General features: G+C 37.9%; 1 protein-coding gene across 3 annotated transcripts; it reads right to left on the reverse strand.

Annotated features, from left to right (window-relative positions):
* Positions 1-420: 420 nt before the first annotated feature.
* ZBTB41 (zinc finger and BTB domain containing 41) lies at positions 421-20,360 on the reverse strand. 3 transcript variants are annotated; one of them, XM_030033486.2, is made up of 11 exons: positions 20,261-20,360; positions 18,227-19,462; positions 16,005-16,212; positions 15,187-15,256; positions 12,631-12,778; positions 11,787-11,916; positions 9,839-9,934; positions 9,209-9,315; positions 7,652-7,757; positions 6,544-6,632; positions 421-5,762 (listed from the first exon to the last, which is right to left on the reverse strand). In XM_030033486.2, the coding sequence occupies exons 2-11, from the start codon at positions 19,347-19,349 to the stop codon at positions 5,119-5,121; spliced, it is 2,721 nt and encodes a 906-aa protein (XP_029889346.1). In that variant the 5' UTR covers positions 19,350-19,462; positions 20,261-20,360; the 3' UTR covers positions 421-5,118. The 3 variants fall into 3 exon arrangements, with proteins under 3 accessions (XP_029889346.1, XP_029889348.1, XP_029889347.1); XM_030033488.1 differs by having other exon boundaries at positions 18,227-19,430; positions 20,261-20,354; XM_030033487.2 differs by lacking the exon at positions 20,261-20,360 and adding an exon at positions 19,569-20,127.
* Between the last annotated feature and the right edge of the window lie 5,016 nt (positions 20,361-25,376).

Here is a 25,376-nt window from a genome sequence, read left to right on the forward strand (position 1 = left end):
CCCCGCCTCGCCCCGCCCCCTCACCTCTCCGCCAATTAGCGCTCAGCGTTTTATTTAAACGGCCCGACCTCGGCAAGGCAGGAGAGAGGCGCCACCGCGCGGCGACGGCGGGAGGGGGCGGCCCCGGCCCCGGCCCCGGCCCCGGCCCCGGCCCCGGCCCCGGCCCCGGCCCCGGCCCCGGCCCCCGCCCCGGCCCCGCGCAGACCCCTTGCCCTCCCTCCTCCGCCCACCGCGCCTGAGGCTTCCAAGTGCCCGGCGCGGAGCTGGAACTGGGAGCTGGTCTTAGGCTTAGCCTGGGATAGCTGGAGTTATGCTTCAAAATTAAAAAAACATAAAAATGGACTTTAGCGAGCCTTCACGATAAAAATCTCTTCCCCTACTAAAAATAATAAATAAATAAATAAATCAAGCGAAGCCAAGTATTTTTCTAAATAAATTTAATTTACAAAATATTTTAAAATAAAACGTAGGATGAGACACACACAAATTTGATGAAAAAATTTGCCTGATCTGTTTATCTTTCTTGAGCTTTAAAACTGAAAGACATACAGAATACTGTCCTTCCATGCTGTTTTTAAAAAAAAAAGAAGAAAAAAAAAGGCAGAAATCAAAACTTAGCACAAGCACACCTGCAAGAAATCCTGTGAAGCAAGCAATGTTAAGACAAAAGAACTTTACTTTCCGATAACAAACAAAATTACACATAGGACTGAGTACTTCTACATTTACAGTACACTTCCTAACTTTTCCTTACAGCAAAGAATTTCCCCTAAAAAGACAACTTTACTTAGACTTCCATCTAAAATATCAACCTATACAGATCACATTTAAAACACATTATCTCATATACCAGTGACAAAATATTGAGTTTATTTCACCTTATTCTTTCATATAAAAGGACCAACATTTAAACATGATCAAAATGGTTATGGGGGATTAAAAAAATTTTGCCTTTGTTACCTTTAATCCATCAAATCCTTTTAAACCAAAACATTTCCTATAAACCATGAAAAAGATCTTTATGGGCTTAAGCAAAGTGACTGTCCTGTATTACATTCTGCCAGTGTCATTCTTCAATACATACGATGAAACCACCAAATCACTGTGAGACGATATTGTAGAAAAGGATGACGTGACAGTAGTCACAAGGATTTACAGAAAAATGCACTCTATTTCCCTTAAGCTTCAGTCATACGGAGAACATGCAATCTGGATCAGTTATGCATGTATGCTAAATACAGAAAAATTTCACATCTTTTTTATTGTTTTCAGGGAAAAAAACCCTATTCATCTACAACAGCCTTCTCAGAATTCTACATTCATTAACTTCTACCCTGAAATTATTTTAAATTTAAAAACTTGAGGGTCCTTTATTCCTTAGCACTCCGTAACACATTTCATGTTCGATCAAGCACATTAGGAGGAGATTCCTTTGAAGCATTCTTCAGAGTTCTGGATGCTCTTTCACATTCATTACTAGGGAAATAAGCTTAGCTCTTTGATGATACCAAATAAATCTTTTGTCATTCTGTTCTGCCATGATCCATCTTTAAAAATAACTACCTGAATTATAATCCAGACTAAAGTAACACTATATTTTTAAGGAAACCACAGCCTTACAGAAGATGTATCATCACCATTACAATTACTGATGTTCAGCATAAAAAGAACCCATGAGAGCCATACCTCTGTAGGAAAAGTGTCAGTGCTCAAAGAGGAAATTCCAATATAAATAAATAAACTGAACATAAAAGCCACTTAAAGAATTAAGGGCAGTAACCCAGCCAACAACCTGAAATTTGTTTAGCGAAAAATACAGAATTCAATGTTTAAACAGAACAAGTGCAGTAAGTTCTCAGAACCATGTAGCAGTTTAGAGTACCAACATGGACTCCACTCTTCTCCCCAAAGGTCAGCATGTGGAAAAGACCAACTTTTTGCAATGTGCCACTGATTATTCTTTAGAGATATTTTTAAGAGAGACCTGCTTCTTCCTTCTTTGGCAACAAATGGTCAACTGAGTCAATGACTGCCAGATAAAACATAGCCTTATTGTAAAAGCGCCCTCCAGCTCAACAGGACGTGCACTCTTGGATGAGTACATATACATATTAAAATGGAGGTACCAGACACCCAAGGAGTTTCAACCCACGCAGCTGTGAGGTGCAGATCTCTGTCCTTCAACTCCAGTCCTCTTAAGAGGCACTGTCCTCCATCAAGCAGAGACCAGCTACTTCCACCTACCAAATGAAGTACCAGTCCATGAAAAATTACTTTGCTTATATATGAATTTTCAGTAGATGTAAAGCCGTAAGAATTGTAGCTCATGAATATTAAAAAAATAAAAACTATGTATCTAGCACATAAGCTTTCCTATTTTCTTTCACTGTCAACTGGCAATGATCCAGCCTGACCAGCAGGTAAAAACACTAACTAGTAGGGTTATCTGCAAAAAAAGAACACCAAAGAACTAGTAGGTCATTTTTTCCAGGAATGACTAGTAATTCTGGTCACCCAAACAGCAAAGATAACACTCGTTTTTCTGAAAAACAAGTCCTTATATAGTCTGTTTCTTGTTGGGCACCCAAAAACATGAAGCCCTTTGGAAGATATTGACCTTAATGTTTTCTGAATAATCAACTGAACTAGAGAAAAAGCCATTATTCAGATTATATATAAAAGGCACAATCATGAAAGAATTTTAAAAAGGACATTATCAAGTAAATATGCTCCGAATTCCATTTTAGTATTTTCCTAGAGTGCCTTCCAAACAGACTGGATTTTGAAAGAAAAAATTAGTTACCAGCTATTTTTAAGCCACTGCTTTGTCAAAATCTCACAATACTTTTTTTTCTACTGTAGGCCAGAAAAGAAATAACAAGGAGTTAGGCTTCTTAGTCTGAGAACTGCACTGACACCATTGATGTCGGGTTATTTTTAACAGTACAATTACAACTGCTGGAAGTCATGTTTCATGTCCACATGCAGTAATGAGATACATACATGTCGACTTGAAAACTACATGTAAAACAGCTGTTTTCAAGCCATGGAGTGTAAAGATGACAAAAACAGTTTCATTTTGAAAGGAAATGAAGGTGGAGTTAGAAAGCAGGACGGGTAGTACTTGATAGTGTCCTTTCAGAAGGTGGCATTCAATGGCCTCATTATTGCTGTATATTTGCTAGCATTCATCTTCTTACCAGATATATTTACAGCATGTCAGTCTGAACATTTCCAGAGCACAGCTCTAAATTTTACTTTAGAGATACAAACATAGAACAGTTAAACATATGTAGTCCTGTTTTAGAAACTGAACTTTTAAAGTTTAGGACTTCTATTGTGCTTCTTTGGCTAAGTCCTATTTAAATATCAATAACACTTAAAATTCTATAACTCTGCCACTATTTAAGAGCTAACAGAAATCTTTGGTGTGTTTAGGTTAAGAATCCATTGGGGTACAAGCTTCAAAATATGAACATTCAGGCAGCTCTGGCACCTCTCCTGCAAACTGCTCAACACGTAGTAGATGGGGATTAACACAATCTAACACCTAAGTATTTGAATAGGATTTAAAATGATCCATGCCACTTAGAGTTTACAGAACTGTGATGATAAAAGAGCTTTTCACCACAGATCACTCGTGCTCAGGTCATTTGATAAATTTAACACTTACAATAATACACATAGGTCCAGTTTCCCATTTTAAAGTTTCTTTTAAGATAATAATTTAAGGATAGGGAAAACTGGGGAAAATTTTGCCTTAATATGCAATTCTTGTGAGGAATAATGAAGATTGTAAAATTACTTCAGATACTTTCTTTGGCATAATATTCACCAAACAAACACAGACTAATTATTTTTAACGTAGGCTTAAAATAGAAAGCTTGATGAGGTTAAATTATACTAGATTTCATGGTGAATTACACCAGACTTGTATTTCAAAATGGTTCTTTTGGAAAAAACCCTTATGTCTAGTAAAGAAAAAGATAAAAATAATTAAAGACATAAAATACTCTCAAGAGTTTGACTTTGTTTTATAAACACAGTACAAGAAAGTGAGAAACAAAACAATTTCATTAGCAACTCAGAAGAGATTTATAATTGCTGATTATTTCTTTTTTTTAAATAGAAGTTGAGTACTGTTCTGGAAATAATAGCCTTTAAATTTCTCCTCTATCACAGATTACTTGAAAATGGGCATGCTAATGTGGGACCCTGGTATAACTTATGCTCTAACAAGGATAAACCATGCCAATCCTTTATGACTGTTCATAGATTAAAATGACCTTGCAAATACTCCCATTTCTTTCAAAGTTAAGAGTGTCGGGCACACTTTAGAAGACAAACAAGACTGAAAAAGCAAGAAAAAATGCATATTAAAATTATATAGTACTAACTGTAGAAATTAGACAATACCATTGTCTAGATCTTCCCACATAATTCAATATTAGAGATCAAGGAAGAATTAAGCGGCCAAATTTAGGCAGCCTAATTATACTCAGGGGGGTCACCAAACACCCTGTTTAGTGTCTTCATAAAATACCTGAATCACTTTTCAGAAGCATCTAGTTCCTATGTCCATTGGCTAGGTTCCAGAATCCAGCAGACTTTAAAACCCTCCAAAAATGCCTGAGGGTTCAAGTAAAATTATATTTTAATTTCTCTGTGAAACATAATTCAAAGTTTGTGTTTTATATCCCTGCCTGCCCTTACAACTTCTAGTTAATTTGATATAGTCCTTATTCTTTCAGAATGCTTTCTATTACACTTAAAACATTGACTCAAAGTGAGATGCAGAAAAGCAAACAATTTTTTTAAATTAACAGCCAGATATGTAATTACATTTTTCAGCCACTATCCTTAAAAGGTATTTCAGAGCGTAAGTTTTAAAAGACCATCTATAAGATTTTTAAAAACTCTTAAAATCACAAGATACACTCTTTCAGTATGCATCAAAATGTGCCTAAATGTTCAAATATTATGTAAACAAACCTGTTTTTCCAAAACTATGCAGAAGACTCATGAGTCCAAATAAAATATAAAATATAAATCTTAATTGCCATATCAGCCTTCTGTTGGCTAATGGCTTAGTAAATTAGGTGGAATGTTATGGTTTGATCATGAATGTTCATTGTTTGAAATATTTTGTACAGTAGGAGCTGTATCTAGCCCCAGTAAAGTTCCAAGATATGACTGGTCTCTAGGATCCAACATCTGCTCAGGCCTTACAGGATGAACGATATTTGCAGGTTGTGGAGTAAGAGTGTATTTCTCTAGAAATGATAAATCTGTTGCTCGTTGATAATCTGTCTGCTCGGGTTGTGGAGGAAGAATGCCATGTGACTGAGTAGTATGCTGTACTAGATCAGCTTGTGGATCAGACATCTGAACTGGTACCAGCGTCACAGGCACACATACTTCTGTAGATACATTCTGTAGCAAAGTTTTGGCTTCCGATTGATATGCTTTGGGCTGTTCCACATATTGTTTAGCCTCAGTTTGGTAAACTTTGTCATCAGAGGTGTACTGTACTGGTAAGGAGACTAGCTTTTCCTCTGAAGATGATGTCAATGCCTCTTCTGCGGCCTTTGATCCATGAACATGATCAATATGATACTTCAGCTTGTCTTTTCGTTTAAATGTTGCATTGCAGTGTTGGCAATTAAAAGGTCGAGCATCTGAATGAATAACCATGTGTTTTGTTAACGTCTTCTTAATTCTAAAAGACTGATTACAGATTTGACATTTGTAGGGTTTCTCACCTGTAAAGACAGAGAAGTAAGAATTAGGTATTCTGAGTAACACCATGTCACATGTAAATATGCAAATACATACATGGATTATGGCACAGAGACCTAGTATAAAACAATTTTACTGAAAACAAAGACCATATGTTTAACATCAAATTTGGAATCAAGGGAGCCATTAGAAGGTTGTTTAGAAGTTATATTAGCATACCCTTCTTCTTACATACAATTCTCTCAATACTTGGGATTTCTGTCAGGTACACACAAAGATAACCAGAATATAAACCAAATAAAAAAGAACAGTCTTTAAACCATTATGATACTGGTATTAAATGAGCTCAGTGTGTACTTCTATACATTTCAAAAGGACAATGATTTTCCTAAACATAAGGCAGGAAAAACAAAGTCAAATAGATAAGGACATAAACCTTTCCAAAGGGATTTCAAATCCTTGTTTAGATTACCACTTGAAATGTAGTATTCTCTGGACCACAAAAATGATTAGAAGGTCTGGATAAATTTGGCAAGAACATACACCAGTAAACTACAGGAAGAGGCGTAGAGAGCATACCACAAACCTGTGTTGAGTATTATCAATATTTCAACTGATACATTCAGAGGGTAGTATTCAGGAATGACCAACATAAGAGAAAGAATAAAAAGTCTTGCAGCTTCCTGCTACTCTTGCCTTGAATGCTCAACAACTATAAGGAATTAAATAATTCCATCAATGTTGATGCATAAAAATACATTCCTATATGTTTTGTGGTTTTGTTGGCGTTTATTTCATTTTTACCTGAATGTGTCCTAAAATGCATTTCCAAACTTGATTTCCCTTTAAAAACTTTCTTACAGACTTCACACTGGTGAAATGTTGCTTTATATCTTTAAAGAAGAAAAGACATTTCATGTTAGATAGTTTTGTTGTTAGTTGGTTTAAAAAAAAAAGTATGTGCACTGTCCTTTCTGAAATCTTTAACTGCAAAAGAGCTGAATATCAAAGTTTCCAAATATCCTCACTTATGTTCATATTTCCTGGCATCTGCATACCAATAAGGTCAATTAGATTCTTTTCGATACTCAATCTTATTCTCTGCTGGGAATGGCACTTAATATTCAAAAAGCAAAAGCCACTAAAACTTTTCTGACCCCCAAAATATCCTTAAGTAACAGTTTTTGCCCAACATCCACAAGAGGCTTTCATTTCGGCAGAATTATGCCATAAAGTACTAGGAATGGTTTAGGCTACTGGCTACCAAGAAAAAACAAACAGAATAAGCAGACAATGTACTAGACTTCCAATACAGACATGTCTATAATGGCTTCTACACAATGCTAATGAGTACAAGCAGTTAAAACACACCATTTGAAGAACAATTACGTCTCAGTTTATTTGAGATCTCTGAAAGGCTTATTTTTGCAACTCAAGAATTTAAAAACTCCATTGCATTTTCAATTTATAGACATAACTCAGGTTTCAAAGTTTTTACCTACTTTCAGAGCCACTAATCTGCTACCAGCTTCTACAATACCTGTGTGGGATAGTTCTCACAGTGCTTAAATGATGTCTAATAATTCAGTCTTAACTAGTCTGCAATGACAGTATTACAGCAAACCATCAATTTAGAACAACATTGAGACAACTAATTGACAGATTAATATTTTACCCTTTTTTATGTTGTTATTTTATTTACTTAATTACGCTACAAAGAAAACATCTTGCTTAAATTGTGAAGGCAATTTTCTGACATTCACTTCACACCACAATAATGGTATCTCTACTAAGACTAAGGTAAGGGCATGACAAACACACAGAGTACTAGAATTCTGCACAAACATGCGAGTCTCAACAATATCAGTTACAGTACAGAATATTTATGCAGTTGTAAAAAACCCACACTTACTTCTGCCAAACTTTTTCTCCTAGATGAACACTTTTATAATGAACAGTAAGGTGATCTCTACGGCCAAAACATTTTCCACATTCCTCACACTGATGTGCTTTTTCACCTACAAGGGCAAAATTCAATAAATTTTGATTAAATCTTCTGGAACTTATTAAATGCCTAAGAGCTGTAATTGTAAAACATACAGTAGATCCATGTTGACAAAGTTCAGCCAATCAAGCTCTTCCATGCCTTACTCAGAGGAGGATTCTGTTACCAAAAAACAAAATTCAGGAAGTAGGTTGGTTCTATCAGAGTAAGGATTTTTACCACTTGTTATATATGACTATTACTGACCATCTGTCATTCCTACAAAGAAATTCACATCCAGGACTTAAGAGACACCTCCCCAAATACCCACTGCATGAGAGGTACAAGTAATTGACTAGGAATCTGCTCTCTTCATTATGACCCGAAATGTGGTATCTTCAATAATTCAGGGGCTTTAAAAGAGAAGCTTATTTAAACATACCAATTATTTTCAGCTACTAATTTTTAGAACTTAAAATTACATCACAGTATGTATCTTCTTAATTATCCTGATTTACATAGTTACCTTTTTCTTTTATGCTGCTGTTTAAAAGTATCTTGATTCTTTTTAGTCATCTTGAGATCTTCCACAAAGTGGCAGAGTATTTCTTCTCATGTAAGTAGGAGGAGTGTGGACAGTCAAAGAATGTAACTTTCTAGAGGGGGAAAAGCAAATAGAGTAGAAAAGAGGATTTTTTTTTTTTTGTACTTGAGTTTTTAAAGATTTCTTTATTTTATAGCAGACATTATGATTTCAAACACCAAAAAAGAAGCTGTCCTTCAAAACAAAGGCTCAGGAAGTTTAGACTCTGATCACTTTTGTATTTTCATGCTGCCTAGAAAGTATTTTACCTCCTAGAAGGCCACACTCCCTTTGGATCCTGTTCTGAAAAAGGAAAAGTCCCTAGTGAATCTTCGCTCTTCCTATACATTTGATAACCTTTCTGCTCTCAGTGCAACAGATTTTTTTTCTTCCTCCTGATCATCCCCATCTGGCTGTTCTCAGGGTTGACTCCCACCACCTTCCTTCGCTCTTCCCCATAACAGAGACTTCAGAAACACCTCTTTGATGTTCTTACATTAAAGTGATCAGTGTGCAAACTTTGACAGAGACTGTGACAGCTTCTTCTGTGTTGTGGTAATAATGTTTCGCACAATTGCTATTAAAAAAGAAATCTGAACTCATTAAAAAAATCCTCCTTTTTCACTTTTGCTTTTTTAATTACTATTTTTAAAGCAATTCACTGTTACATATTTTTGACTGTCCCTTGGCTTTCTATGTTAACATGGAGGAAACACTTGGTTTTTAAACCTTGAAAACATGTAAGATTAAGCCTACTTTAGTAGATCTTAAAAATAGTGAGGGGAACTTTTATCAAGCCTAAAACATTGCATGTACTGAAAAAAAAAATCCGTAATTAATTTTTTATTTGATCTTATTTCAAAACAGTAATTTCAAAGCCAATTTTCAAAGAAAATGCCTACCTGAGTGTATTTTTTTGTGTTTTGTCAGATGGTCATGCCGAATAAATGTTTTCCCACATTCTTCACATTCATATCTCTTGTCATCATGGTGGACTCTTAGATGAAGTCTGCATAATCATAGTCATAAATATAACCATAAAAGGCAATTTTGTTAACATAATCAGAACTGCTAATTCAATGCAAAATACCAGAAAACACAGTCTTTAATGCTTCACACAAATATCAGGAATTAGCTTTCAACTGAGGTATGCTTAAACTGTTCTTAGAAAGCAAGAGAGAACAGAGCTAAACTCTCACATCTGATGTTAATTTAGTAGTCCTCTGCTTATTTTCTCTTTGAATAACAAAGATGCAAAAGTTTTAGATGTGCAAGAAAGTCAACTTTGATACAAGATTTGTATGGGATTCTGTCTGTGTTTAAACCACTACTGTATTAAAAATTAAATGACTTCTCACAGATTATTAATATATTTTCAGTATCTAAGCATGTTTAAAAGCATTTACTAATGCTCTCAGAGTTGGAAAAAATCAAAACACATACATTATGAAGAATTATGTTGATAACATGAATGCATATATATCACCAAATAAGCGAGACAGTTTAGCAGCTTATTTAATAAAAATCGGTACCTGTAAGAGCTTCCATGACGAAAACTCTGCCCACAAATACTGCAAAGATGAGGCTTCTCTCCACTGTGAATTCTCAGATGTTCTTTCAAAGTTGTTCTGTTTAACAAAGGGAGTAAAATTTAATTTTAAGCAATGTCACTGCCAGTTTGAAGTGAAACAGACTATCATTTTCTCAATTTCTTTAATTCTGATGGATCACAATATATCCAAATAACTGCATCAGTTTATTCAGATACACACACATATACATACATTCAAAGGCAGTATGGCAACTTACTATTTACTGAACCAGGTGGGTCTCAAAACAATATAAGCAAAGAAACAAAACATTGTCCCAACATACATTTGGACAACATACATTAAAGAAAACATCAATTTTGACACTCTTTTATGTAATAATTCCCTTGTTGCTATATGTATATCTAAGCCACAGGTTTAAAGTCAGACACGAAGGAAATCTAGATCATGGATGTTAATTTAACCTAACTCAGCAGAGAGCTTATTTAAAAAAATATATATATTTATATACACATACATATGTATACATATGTAAGTCTACTTTTACTATTGCCTTTCCAATGTAAAAAAAAAAAAGTGCATGCAGGTGAAAATTCCTCTCAAGCAAAGGAATCGGACAATAAAATTTACTTTATACAGAGCTGGTAAGTGTGTGAACTAAACAAAAGAGAAAATTCTTTGATCTCCTTCCAGTACTCATTATCAATATTATTTTTCAAAGATATTTTCTATGCTTTACAAAAATTTTATCTTTTCTAATGAGAGCAACAAAACGTAAATATTCAACTGCCTTACGTAACATAAACAAAACTTAAAGTGTGTAAACATATTTGACAGAAATTCTTCTTGCAGTTCAAAGTGAGCTTTATAGAATTGAAAGACTATCTGTGCTTTATAGCTTGTTTGTTTACTAATTCATTATTGCATTAGTACATTTTCTTTTAATACATGCACACCCTATTGGCCAAACTACTAGAAAATACACACCAGCAACAAAACCCGTTAGGGACAAATCTTCCTCTTACAATACTTCCGGGGGTCTTTGTCAGTCATTGGAAGAAAAATTAAAAATCAAGAAAACATACTGCAGTACACAAACTCAGATCTTTTCATATTTCCCAAATAGAACATAACTAGAATCTTAGTCACGGTTAATGAGATGAAGCTGTATTCTGTCCAAATTTAAAAAAATTATAAGGTTTATTTTTTCAGAACCTAAATATAAATCACCATTTGGAAAACTTAAAAGATCTCCTTTATAGACCAGTGCAAGATACCGGCACTGAAGTCATGTTAACAACCGTCTAAAATTCACATTTTTCTCCCTCATATGTGTAGAACAGACACAGGAGGGGGGGATGAATCTTATTTCTACAGCTTTTCTATGCTCTTTATCTATATACTGGAATTTATAAGCCAACTTTTAAAGCTTCCACTTTTCAAAGCGCTAAATTCACATTTCTTTCCTCCAGAGAAGCAGCAGCAAAAGTTGTACAGTATTATTCCATCTTCCAGGAAACCGTGTTTGTAGAAGTCCAATTTCTTCTTAGTCATTCTCACCAGTGTTCCTGATCTTCCTGTCCTCATCAGTATATTTACTAAAGTATCTATGGCAGAACACTCTTTCCCAAACAAATGCAAGATGTTCTTGCACAACACAGGAACCCTAAGTGAAGTGAATTAGAGGCAAGACTTTCTTAATATAGTTCCACCTCATAACTAATTATCTACAGTTGTCACTCTTAATTTTAGAGGTCATCAGAAAACCACATGCTACCTGTGGCTCTGATGCTACTTTTTGATACACTAGCCCTCTGATGTGGTCTCGTTTATGTTAAAAACTCAAAGCTAAAACCTATTCAGAATCAAACAAAGCACACCAAGTATTTCTCTGTTCTGCTGAAGTTCAAGTAGTCACACAACTCCTTACCGTTCCCTAACGGATTTTCCACAGATGAAACACGTCCATTTTCTCTTTCCTCCATGAGTACATTCTATATGGCGTTTCAGATTTCCTGTATCATTAAACTGGCGGCCACAAATATCACAAGGAAAAGGCCCTACAAGGAGACAGGCACACATAGTGTTATTAACTGTCAGTTAAACCAAACCAGACACACAGACTGGTTACCTGTAAAAAACCTGATCAATTTACAAAGCAACGGTTTTGTCTAACAAATGATTAATGTTTAGTACAGTCAGCATACTTTAATTATACTTTGTTTACTTTCTGCTTGGATAAGTTATTTCTAATACCTGATATTTTGGCAAGTTTCATGATTGTAAAGCAAAAATTTAGAATTAATAGTCAAAAGTAATTAAGCCCACTTAGACTTTTTGAAAAAACATATTCCCATCACTATCACCAATCAAGTTTCTACCCAGCAGAAATAATTTGCAGTAATAAAAAAATTCTTTGGAATACCTCAGGAGCAAAGGAAAAGGTCTTTGGAAAACTTCAGGAAGAATCTGACTCCATAGTTGAGAACCAATTTCATGCAAAAAAGTTTTAAAACGAAACTAACCTTAAATCTTCTTCCCCCCAAAAATTTTGCATTTATTTAGGTACAATACAATGCCTCCCAAAGACAGCTGAACAGAAAAGTAAAAAACCAACCAACAAAAAAACACCAACACCAACTCCCCCACAAAACTGGAGAAGAGAGAACTGGAAAAGGAGGTGGGGTGGAAACCAGACTGATCAGGACATACAATGGTGGAGGAAGGTTTTACTTTAAATCTATTGTTTACATGTCAGAAGGAGGTTTCTATACCGAGATGGAATTTTTCTTGATGCTTCAGTCTTGCAAATCGGGATTTAAAGTGCTCTTCACAGTAGGTACACTTAAAGGGTTTATCCTGAGAGTGAAGGATCATATGCTCTTCCAAATGAGGTCTTCGAGTGAAAGATTTCTTACAAATCTAAAATGATAATACACTTTGTCAAAGATACATCAGGTATAACTAGATTTTTTTCCTATTCATAAACTCTAACAGTTTAGTTCATCTGCTCTATGCAGCAATGTAAGACAAAACATGTATTCTTCAAAAGCATAGTCTATCCCAACTTGTAAAGCCTTGCAGTCAACACCAAAAAAGCTGTGTTCTACATAAACCTTAGTGGATTGCTCTATATAAAATAGGATGCCGATCCATGGCAGCCTAAATCGAACTACTAGCAACTGCATGGTTACATGTACCATCCCCCCCACTTCTTTCTACTGACTCCAGCACTTACCAGAGTCTTTTCCTAGGGTGTTTCAACACAGTAACTCAGCAGAAAATAACCCAATGGAAAAAAAGCAAATAGCTTTGGCTTGGTTTTGGATGCTGAAACAGCTCAGTTGGCCTGTGGTAAAAACTATTGTAGTATATGCTACTGTAGAACTAGAATCATACCTGTTCCTTTATTTCCTCTGGGAAATTCTCTGACAGCATGTATTAAAAAGAAAATGCCAATACTAACAAAGAAATATAACTCAAACTATAGAGCTACAGAACTTCTGCAATGTTAAAACTATGTGAGCTTTTCGGTACTGTTTTCAGATTAATCAAAACCTAAATATATAAGAATTACTAGTAGTCATTAAAGTAAGAATGCAGTTCAATTACAGAATTGAAGCCGCAGATCAAATTTAGGCATTTAAACTAGGTATTACAATTTAACATCAGGGTCCTATGCTTTAACATAAATCAACACGGTGCTCACCGATTTCACTGTGAAACTCTTGCCATTGTTTATAATAGCTGAATTTAGTACTACCTACCTCCCATACGATATATCGTGCAATCAGTTTCTCAGAGCACACCTGAATAACACTCTTTTAGCCTCAGGAAATCAGAAGCAACAGCTTTATTTGTTTAAAAACTCATTAACATTAAATATAAGTGTAAGAAAATCCCATACCCGTAAAAAGTATAACAGCTGCCTTGCTCTTCTTTACTATTAATACTCTACTGTTTCTGTGAATTTGCTCGTATTCCTCAAGGATTAAAGTATGGTCACCAAATCCTGGTGTTCATACATGGACTACAGCATAAACCAACAACCTGAAGAAATCCTGCAGCTTACATCTGCTGCACCTCAGCCCTCAGAACATACTAAACAACCTGAAAACAAAGTCACAGCTCCTAAGGGTTCTGTTCATTCTCCAACCGCTATAAAAGCTAAAATTCTACGCCTGCTTTCAATTCAAGTCCATTTTGAATGCATATGAGCAGTATAAGAGCAGCAGCTCACTTTTTAAAAATTTCTACTTAACATAAAACTTAAAACTTTCAAGAGAAAAACCCAAACAAAACCAAACCACAAAGTGGAGTTTACCAAATTATTCACCTGGTAAGAGTATTTTCCAAATTAACATCAACAGTGTTGCAGTATTGATTCCCACTATTAAAATGTTTCTTATCTAGTAACAAACAGAATCTGTAACACCTTCACAAAATATAACTTAATCTGGAAGATAACACCCTTTGGTCAACCACGTAATACCTCCAACCATGGTACCATCACTAGCAGAAGGAACACTACAAATTCCTACAGTTGATATCTCCCAACCTCCTACTATATAAGTGAAAGTTCACAAACAAAGCAAGGTCAGTAATTATGTTACAGCACCTAATATTACAGACATACAGGGCCATATAGCAGTTTGCATAAACAAAACAGCTGCCCTGAAAAAAAAAAGTAAACAGATTCCCTTAAAAAAAAAAACAAACAAAACCCCACAGTGGAAACCTTAAGACATTATGGAATGGAATTTCTACAAACTCCTTTTTACAGTAGGTGTAGTTTCACACATATACCTCTCCTGGGGGAAAATCAAGGAAAGGATTCTATGATTTTACAACTAGAGATAAATTTTGTACAAATTTACAACTCTGTTGATGTGCATGTTCAGCTAAATGAGAAAGTGTTTCATATGTCCCTCACTATTGAGGGAGCCTTCCAAAAAATGTATACTTTATGGTCAGTGTTTGATGTGCATAATTAGTGGGAGAGCAAATACACTGTTTTTAAAGTATTCATAACACTCAAGTCTAATCATCTGCAAATTGATGTATTTTAACAACGATAATAACTGATCACATTAAAAAATACTGCCTTCAACTGTTTTAGAATTCACTTTGGTATTATCTACCTGGTCACAAGCTGTACACACAGATAAAGTTCAGTCTTTAAATCAGCACATAAAGAGGAAATTTATACCATCACTTACAAAGCTTACTGAGATTTCACAGAAACACATACCATATTTTCACTTAAGTATTCAAGACACAAAACATAGTATCTACATGAAAAAACCCAAAAGTACTGAAATATTACTTACATCACATTTCCAACCTTCACTCTTTGTCTTCTTGATAGAAAGAAATTCTTGTACATTCTCTGGATGAAACCTACGAGAAAGACAGAAGCTGAAAGTAGTTATAACTTTCTAAGATGAGGATCACCTAAATAGTAAACATCCATTTCTAAAATTTATGTGTCATGAAAGCTGATCACCAAAACAGCAGAACAGAATACTGATAATTAAACAATTCTAAAGGCACAAGTAACTGGAAAGCAGTGTTGACTATAGACTCCTGTAGAATCTCATATGACAACTGGCAAGACAGAGGATAGTTTCAATTATAATGCTTTATGGATATTTACAAAGAGGAGGAAAAAAGTCGTATGTAAATAATAATACCTTATAATTAGGCCTGTCATAAACAAATTATTTACCTAAAAAAATCTGCATGGAAATGGTTTATCCACCTATTATCATCAACAGTATAGGATCAACATCTAAAACCAAAGAAAGTATTTTATTCCTCCTCCATATTAAAAGCAACGCAGGTAATTATTAAGACTGTCATGTTCTGACTGACTGTGCTAGCTAATCTGAGCATTCTGAAATTTATAGTAAAAACCTATAGCAGAACTTCCACAGAACCGCTATTGCTATTTAGTCAGTCCCTATGCACTCCTTATGGCAGGTTAGTTGATACTGCTAATCCCCATGTCTTTTGAAAAGATACTTATTTGAAAAAATTGTTACAGAAATAATGCAGAATATGCAGTGTGCATACATACATCTGTTTTCGCTTTTGAACTGAAAAAAACGATTCTTCAGAAACGCAAAACAAATTTGCTTGTACTTGCCTCTTCACGTGCTTTGCTAAAGTCTTTTTGCTTGCATGCAGCTTATTGCAGTAGGGACATTTGTGTTCCTTTTTATGAAAGTCAGTATCACTAGAGTGTTTTTTTCTGTGCACTGTCAGGTTGGACTTCGTTGAATAGCGCTGATGACATATATCACACTCAAAGGGCTTCTCACCTGTGTGTACACGTGTATGGCTCTCATATTTGCCTGTACAACAACAACAAAAATCTGTTAGCATAAACTGTAACAGGTATCACCTAAAATACACACATTTAGGGTCTGTTCTATGTCTCCATCAAAGGTGGTCAAGATCTAAGTACCTTCCACGCACATCTAAAGATTTCTACTGGTTTACACCACTGAAAACTGCACGGTGATCATACACACATTTGATCCAAGGCTCTTCCATACACTTCCATCTTAACTATTTTTAAGATAAAGAGTAAAAAACAAAAGGGCTCTGTATTACTGTTACATCTGTGCGAGGGTTACGAGTCCCCTCTTGTTCAACCCTACAGCATACTCTGTTCTTAAGTACTGAAAGTTACACTACTACTCTTTCATTACATTGACTGTGAAGTACCTTTTCAGAGCAGGGAACAGCCTTGCAACAAACTGGTATTTTTAAGGTCCTTTCGAATAACAAAACACTGAATGAATGATACAGACCCTTGCAAATGATCTTTATTTGGGACTGAAGTTATTACCATAAACAAAAACACTACTTTCTCATTTCTTTCACACTGCTTGTATTCCCTCTTCTGTTTGCCTTTTTTTTTTTTCTGAGGATAGAATTCATCCTACACCGAGGATCTACCTACCTCAAGTCAATAGCAGGCTTTGTATTAGATAATTTTTTTTTCTCTGTAGAATATGCATCATACTTCTGGGACTTAGGTAAAGAAAAAAAAAAAGTACTATAGCTCACAAATTTAAAATACAAGTCAACTGTCTACCGTAATACAAGCTTATAAAGAAATACTTCATGTATCACTTGTTTTAATGCTATTTCTCATGTATTTTTTGAGCATAAAACTAGAATTATAAGTCATGAAAGTGCAAAGAGAAAAGGACTTCCAATGCGTGTAAAACCAAAATGTACCATTACAACCCTAAATATTCACAAACCATTTATTTCTGCACAGTAGCCTTTCAATATTAATAACAAAGCTCCCAAATTCAGAAAATTTCCTATGTTACTTTAAGATATGGCATTACAAGTACAGTTAAGTCCCATATTTTTAATGTTAAATGGCTTCTACGATATAATTTGTGACCTTGGAAAAATAATTTCACCTCAGCAAGCTAAACACACTGTGTGTGAGTAGGAATTAACACATACATCAGCCCCACCCCATTTTCATAAACCCCTAAAATTTCAAAATTATGAAAGACAAAATGCATCTACTATAAGAACACCAAAAAATGCCTAACACTATGAGGAACTGTTTCTTTCCTAATTCCCATGATTGAGGGAAGTCAATACCTGACATGACCATAATTCAACATTTATTCCAACTGAAGGAACACAAAAATTCTGGAGTAGTAATTTACTTTTAATGTAGGAAAGGAGGCCAGGAAAGCACTGGATGGGTCAGGACTGGAATTTTTACTCTTCTGATACCCTAAGTAACTATACACCTAGATTTCACTGTAACATAAACAATCCTAACAGAACAGATTACACTGACAAAGTATTACTTGGTGCTAACTACAGACCAGAAAAATCAAGCTAGAAGTCAGAGTGACTAGGTCCTAAACATCTACACATCATGTAGAATAAAAGAATTTCAGGCTGTTTGACAATGGTTCTGTTTTACTACAGCAATAATGACAGCTTTGTTACTTAAAATTAATTTGGCAGAAAACACAGTACAGGTCTCAGACTTCATGCAATTTATCGTTTAATATCTTTCCCTCCTTTTTCAAGGCTGCTTTTACGTATCATGCTAACAACCAGAATCCAGAGCAGTGAAAGAGAAATAAATTTAGTATTTCCAGATTTTTCAAATAATGCACTCAGTTCATTTATTGAAACTGTTTAGCACCACAGACATAACAACTTAATACCCTTAGAAAAATTAGCAGCATACTGGATCAGTGAGACGATCCAGAAATTCTGATCTTCACTCTCTAGGACAGAGAAAAAGCTCAGTTTATTTCCCATAGAAAGAGCACCACCATATGGTAAAAAGGAGAGATCAACCTAACTTGCTCTTACCTATTCGATCAAATTTTTTGTCACACTTGGGACACTGCAGTAGTTTTTTGCTACTGCTTTGAATGATGACTGGAGCTAAGCCTTCAGGAATATTTCCCACTGCATCAACTGCCTCAGAACCCTCTTCAGTATCATTCTGTTCTTTTTCACTTTGTTCTTCAGACTCTGAATCTTCAGCTGACATTTCCTCTTCCTGTCCCTCTTCATCAGCATTGCATTCACTTTCACTGTCTTCAAATTCACTTCTATCAGATGTTTCCTTGTCAGAACTGACTTTTTCCAAATTGCCATCAGATGCATCCCCACTTTCATTGTCACTGTTATCAAATTTAGCTGGACATTTACGGTTTCTTGTAGAACGTCTAGTGGAAAAGTTGGCCTTCTCAACCATTTTTAACCCATGTTTTCTATCCAGTGAAAGGGATCTGTGGGCTTTAGCCAAATGATTTTCTAAGGACTTCTTGTAACAGAAACTTCGACCACAAAAAGTGCACTGATGACTATTTAATAGTTTACCTGTCAATTCATTGAGTGTTTCTACTGGTGTAGGTGCATCAGTTACCACATCAGTCTGTATGTTAGAAACACTTTCATTATTTAGCAACTTCACTGCATCTATGATATCTAAAAATTTTGCTGCTTCCAACACTAACGGAATTTCATTTTTATATACAAAAAACTCAGAGGTGTAGAGAAACTCAAGCAAATGCTGAAAGACAGAATGAGTTACGTGATCTAGTGTGACAACATCGGTGCTTGGATTTTTGCTCAAACAGGCATGAAAATAACTACTCCCAACAGCCACTACAACTTTGTGAGCACTAAATTCTTTTCCTTCTACAATTATAAGTAAATCACAAAATGATGGATGTTTCTGTCTATCGTCATTTAAGTATTTAAGTAGATTTTTGTTATACTGCAATGAGCTTAGGAGCTTTCTTTGTTCTGATGATGGTGAAAGTTCTTGGGAAGATTCAAGCTGATCTGCAGGAGCTATTTGTGCAGGCTTTGAGACAATTTCTTGTGCACAGTCTACTACAAGAATCTGTTCTGAAGTATCTTTCTCATGGCCAAGATGAACCTTTTCGTTTAGATTTGCAGCGAGCCGTCTCCTTTTCTTCATTGCAGAAGTGCAACGTCAAAATCAGGAGCTTCATAGGTGATTGGCAAAAAATTCTTGTGAAGACTTGGTTCTGCTCCAGACCTTGAGAAAATACGTAACCGTAATTTCATAATCTGCAAAAGAATTATGATAAAAATTACTCTCAGCACTTACCCGTAACTTCCTTTTTTATTAATGCTTTTTGTGTTTCGCTTTTTAAGTTTTAGCTAGCCTGCATACCTTAACTTTTCTTAAACTACTAAATCTCATTACTTTCTATTCCAGACCACAGCATAACGCTACTCAGAGCGAGCGAACCGACACTGCCTATTATTAGGTCAAAGAGGCGGCTGCGGCTGCTTTTGCTCGTCTCCTAGACACATATAGCCCGTGAAATACTCCGGGATAGGCGTACGCTCTTCTTGCTGTTGTTACTATTACACCGAAGCGCACTCGCTTCCCGTTTAACCCCAGCACGGCAAGCCAACCCTTCTGCTTCTCCCGCCGGGCGCCCGTCCCCTTGGGCCAGCTCGCAGACCCGCCCGGCGCCTGCCCGGGCAGCGGGACTGCCCAGGCCGCCCGGCGCGGCCCGCCTGTCCCCGCGCCTGTCACCGCCAAGTGTCAAGTCTGCGGCCGGGCTCCCCGCCTCCCTCGGGAGGGCCCGCGGACGGTGCCTTTGTCCCTACGCCAGCGGGTCCGCCGCGGAGCCGAGGGTCGGCCCAAGGTGGGGAGGGGACGGGAGGCCCTGCGGCATCGAGCTCGGGGGCAAAGAGGGCGCCCCGGACCCGCCCCCCTCACGGGGGCGGCCGCGACGGCCTCGGCCTCGGCCTCCCCCGCCCCCGCCGAGCAGGACACAAAATGGCCGCGCCCCCCCTTCCCCCCCCCAACACGCCCGCCCCCACCCGCTGCTCCGGCGGGGCGGCCTCACGCACCTGCGCGGCGCCGAGCGCTCCCCGGGGCCCGCTCGGCCGCTAAACGCCGCTGCACTCCGCACCCGCTTACGCCGCTTCCGCCGCTTCCGGGTCCAGGCGCCGCGCGCAGGCGCGCCGGGGTGAGGGGGTGACGGCGTCCCTTCTGAGCATGCGCGAGCACGGCGAAGGGGCGGACCGGGGTCTCGCCGCGGGGGCGGCCGGGGAGCGTCGTCGTCGTCGTCGTCCCGCCCCGCCCCGCCGGCACCGGGGACGGCCCCTCAGCGCGACCCCGTCCTCCTCCTGCCCCTCAGCCGTCGGGCCGCTGCCGCCAGGGCTGCGGGGAGGGCGCCGGGAAATCGCCGTGAGCGGGAACCTCAGTGCGGCTGTGAGGGGGAGGGCCCCGGCGTCCGTGACGGGCGTTCTTCAGCGCCCGGCACCCGTGGTCCCCGTAGAGGTTCGGGGCGGGCAGCGAGACCCAGTTCGTTCGGTGCGGCCGCTGCGGGGCAGCGGTCAGCGGCGGGCCGCGCCGAGGGCCCCCACCGCTGCAAAGCGCACGCCTGAATTCAAGTCGGTGCTTAAAAATACGGTGTAAAAGCAAGGCGTGTTACACTTCAGGAGCAGTCCGTAGCAAGCAACTCGGAATTTCCAAGTTGCCGATAGTTTTCCTCAAAAATATTATTTTGCATTTGTCTCCTCTTACTTGAGTGTTTTGGAGCGCTTTGCATACGAAGCGCTGCGAAATTCCTGGTTTCCGCGCTTCCCGGACGGCGAAAGGACAGGAGGCCCCGGAGTACCCCACGGCTAGGGCGAATAGCCACTTGGGGGTGCGGTTCATCAGCACATCAGAGGACATTCACCCTTCTCTACCAGTTAACGTTTTTAGCTTTCCAAAGATAACTTAATTGCTAGTGACAATGGGACACCAAAAACGAGTTTGTTTTTCTGGGAGCTTGAGCGAAGAACTATAATGCTAATGCAGGATTACACTTTATTCCAACGGCATGTGTTCTCTGTTTATGATTTGTAAGTTGATACTGGTTGTCACCGAGCATAATAAACACTATGTGATTTTCAGGTGTTGCATTTTTCAATAAAAATACTGAAAATTCTCAAAGCATTTGTTACCTCCGGATTGTTGCTGTGTTGACTGTACTCACAGCCCTCTTACGCATTTTGATTGAAGTCTACAATTATTTAGCTTCATTTTTTCACTGTAATAGTACATTAAAATCAAATTATATTTTAATATTCAATTATTTCAAATAATATTTTAAGTAGTATCGGTTCTTTCAGGTATTCTGAGCTGAAATGATGGCATCAATAAGTAATAATAGAGCAATCAATATTACTATGTTTTTTCTTGCACTGAAGGCAAAAACCTACTTATCTTTGGGGCATCTGCTCTTTTAGGATGTTGCTTGTGCTTGCCCAACTTTCATTTCTACAGAGTCACAGTTAAGTTGTACCTAAACCGTAAAAATAAGTTTCTCTATTTTGATTTTGCATGGGAAAGGAAGTTTTGGGAACAAGGTGCTGTAAGTGTTAAGCTGAGCCTTACATTTCACTTGAATCTGAATAGCAAGTCCATAAAAACATCATTTAGCAGGTAACTAGTTTCTTGGGTCTCATTGTTTCCATAGCAAATATCATCAGTTTGGAAGTATAAATCTACGTGCTTCATGAGTTTTCATGAGTGAAATATATAAGGAAAATGCAACCTTGATGAGAACTATTTTGCCAGCGAGCGTAACCACGCTAGGAAACTGTTCCATGGAACAGGCTTGAGACTTGCTTAGCTGTCGCTGTACTGTAGTGGGATTCAGTTGTTTTTCAGTCTAACTACTAGATTGCCATGGACCAGAATTTTCCATACCCGTTACCTGGCATGGAAAAATTAATGCAGGTATTCAACATACCTAATTTTTTTTCTGAGACTTTATATTTCTGCATGTACTTGGGAGATGCTTCAAATGCAGGAAGTTGAATTGCTGGTAGAAGCCATTTATTCCCATTTAAAAACAAACGTAATGCCTGTCCTTAGATGTAAATAAGTGATGAATTATGGGCAAACAAAAATATTCTGGGCATAATTACTTCCCTCAGCAGAATTCAGAGTTGGCGTCCAGCGTCCCCACAAAGAATAGAAGTTGCTCCACTGCATTACAGCATGGACTTTGGCCCAGTCATAATTTTTTTCCCATTGCAGTTTAAGAAGTAAATTCAGTGTCTTTGACCGTGCAATTTGTTTCTTCTGTGTCGTTGGGGTTTGGTTTTGTTTTTTTTTTCTCTAGGTAACTACCTGATTTTTTATTTATCTGTTGCTGATACTATTTAGTCTGTGCTGAGTACTATATGGTTTCTTGGCAGTCTACAAAGCATCTACATTTGTCCTAATTGCTGAAGTCTACAAGTTCACCAGGCATTTTGACTTAGCACAAGCCTAGGTAACACTTTTTCTCATTTGCTGTTTTATGTTACTTGAAGGATTTAGTTCAAAGAAAAATTATACAATGCTAAGTGATCCATTACCATGGCTGGCATTGCTACAATAATTACGCTCTGGAAACAAAATGTCCTTGAACTCTTAGGTCATTATGGTTCTTTCAGCATTAATTCTTTTATAGTTAAAGTGGTACAGGCAAAATTTAACTATATTAATCCTTTTTGTTCCAATGCTGGTTCCAGCTAAGTTTTCTTGCCATAGAATATCTCACATAGGTAAAAGGCCTGACTTTGACGTTAACTGAAGAGAGACAGCATCAAAGAATAAGCACTTGGTCACCTATGTGAGACTGTACATAATTTGCAAATGCAGCTGTTTAGATTTGTCCAAGAAAATAGTATATTTATCAAATAAATATTCTTGAATTGTTGGAAATTCAGAAGTAGCTTTGTGCAAGAGGGTTTGGTGTTGGAGGAAGCGGTTTCATCTTGAAATACTTGTTCTCCAGCTCAAAATCTTCACTTCTGAGATACAGTGAACCTAGAAAAGACAGATACTTGAATCAACTACAAGTTAAACAATAAGCAGATAGGGAATCAACTCTGATGTTAAGCACTTAGCTGTCAACCAAAGAGAAATAAAATTACATAAAAATAGCATGCAAGTTTTAAGACCCGGCTGAGTAATTTCAATTTACTTCCAATATATTCTTTAACAGCTGTTCACTGTAAGTACCCAGTTGTAAATCTAGTAGCATAAACATTCACATCCCCTTCTAAACAGCTGCCTTACTTTGGCCATGACATTTACCTGCGGTAAAGTCTATCTCTCTAGGAATTTTAGAGCTAATTTGCCATGGGTTCATGGTGTATGCCACTGCTGAAACATGACCTGTGCTGTCATTCATCCTTTTTGTATCCCAGATGTGTCAGTGATGGGTGGGACCTAGGGAGGAACCCACAAAGTCTATACTTCCTCTAGTCTGAGATTTTTCTGTATTTTATTGCCAGTCACCACATACACACAAATGTTTTAAATTAGGCCATGAAGTGAAAGGGTTATAAGATTGTCTAGAGACTCCAACAAGTTTTCTAGCCAACAGTGCTGAATAAAGTCCACCACTGGAAGCATTGCCAAGAAATTCTTTCAAATAGGCCATGAAAAGACCACCCCGGTCTCTCAGTTCAGGTCTCTGTGGGGCACTAATCAACTGGAGGCTTGTTGTACTGTTATGGTTGTTTGACATTAAGCCTGTTGATCAGGCTTCTCTTTTGTCTCCTTTCTAAAGTACAGCAAGTGAAAAGTGTAGAGAAGGAGGTCAAATCCACTCTTACTGTATCAGCCTGCCTCACTGCATCTGAGAAGCTTAACGCAGGGAAGGGCGGGCACTGTACCTCCTTTTGAGTGTTGTATCAGCCGGTATGGATTGAATAACAATGATCTTGGCCGTTGCCATCTTTTTCTGGGGGATTAATGCAGCGTGGAAGTTGCAGAGAGCTGTATGGCTACAGACTCCACAGAGCAGATTTCCTCCTGGAACACTATTCCAGTGCGGCCCGGAGGTAAAATTAGCAGGGGCCAGGAACAAGACACTCACTGCTATCACAATAATGCAGAAGTTTTGTTAAGTCTGAACTCAGCACTAGGCTTGCTCTACAGGTAGATTCATAGGTGTGCTGCATTCCCTTTGCACTTTGGAAAATACAGCAGCTGGAAAAGTCCTTGGCTAGAGAGAGATCGCCTGTGTCCATTCCTGCCAGTGCTTGCAGTGCTGTCATCTGTGCCTGCTCCATCCGATCCACTAGTGCTTGGCTGCCCAGGGGAAAGGACGGAGAGTGGGAGGAAAGCTCAATGAAAGAAAATAACACTGGAGGAAATACCTGGTCTGCCCCTCTACAGATATAAGTCTCAAGCAGTGTTACCAAATCACTGTAAATTAAAGCTGTACCCCCTGCCTGAAGCTGTGTAAAGAAGAAACAAGGACTTAAATAATTTTTTGTGTTGTCTTGGGCCATGCTTTCAACAGAACAAATTACACCTTTTCCAATAATACACGACTAGCATCAAAGAGGTATTTTACTATAAGCAAGGCAAGAATTGGGGAGAAAGGTAATATCTTTTATATATCTTTTATTAGTTCAGATGGTATATGTGACCATCTGAACTAAAACCAGACCATCTTAGGACACATGACCTCAGGAAGGCTTCATGTGTCCAAACCATCTTTATTTTTCCAGCCATATCAGCTGGATTAGTAAAAGGTATTGCCTCTCCCAATAAACCTCACCTTGTTTATAGCCTTAGACCATCATGACTGCAACAATAGTATCAAATTTGCAGCAAAACAAGCAAAACCACACTTTCCTGTACAGAAATAATCTTGGTTCTCAAAAATGTATTTTGAAAACGTATAGGGTAAACAGCTTGAAAAGGTTTGTCTGTGTCTTACATTGCTGCATTTCCATTGCACTGCACGACGAGAGACCTGTAAAAGCTGACGGAGCGTGCTGCATGCTGAGGCCCTATTACAAGACAACAAGAATTTCCATAATGAAGGGTAGCAGAGAGCTGATGTCACTGTCACTTTTTTCAGTCAACCAGAAACCAATTATCCCTGGCTGACAGGCCCAATTAAATCACTGGTTAGAGGGAAATGCCAGCTATCCTCTCCTAGAGTTAGGTAATTGGGGCTTT

The sequence above is a fragment of the Aquila chrysaetos genome, chromosome 12, assembly GCF_900496995.4.
Source record: "Aquila chrysaetos chrysaetos chromosome 12, bAquChr1.4, whole genome shotgun sequence".
Taxonomy (NCBI): Eukaryota; Metazoa; Chordata; class Aves; order Accipitriformes; family Accipitridae; genus Aquila; species Aquila chrysaetos.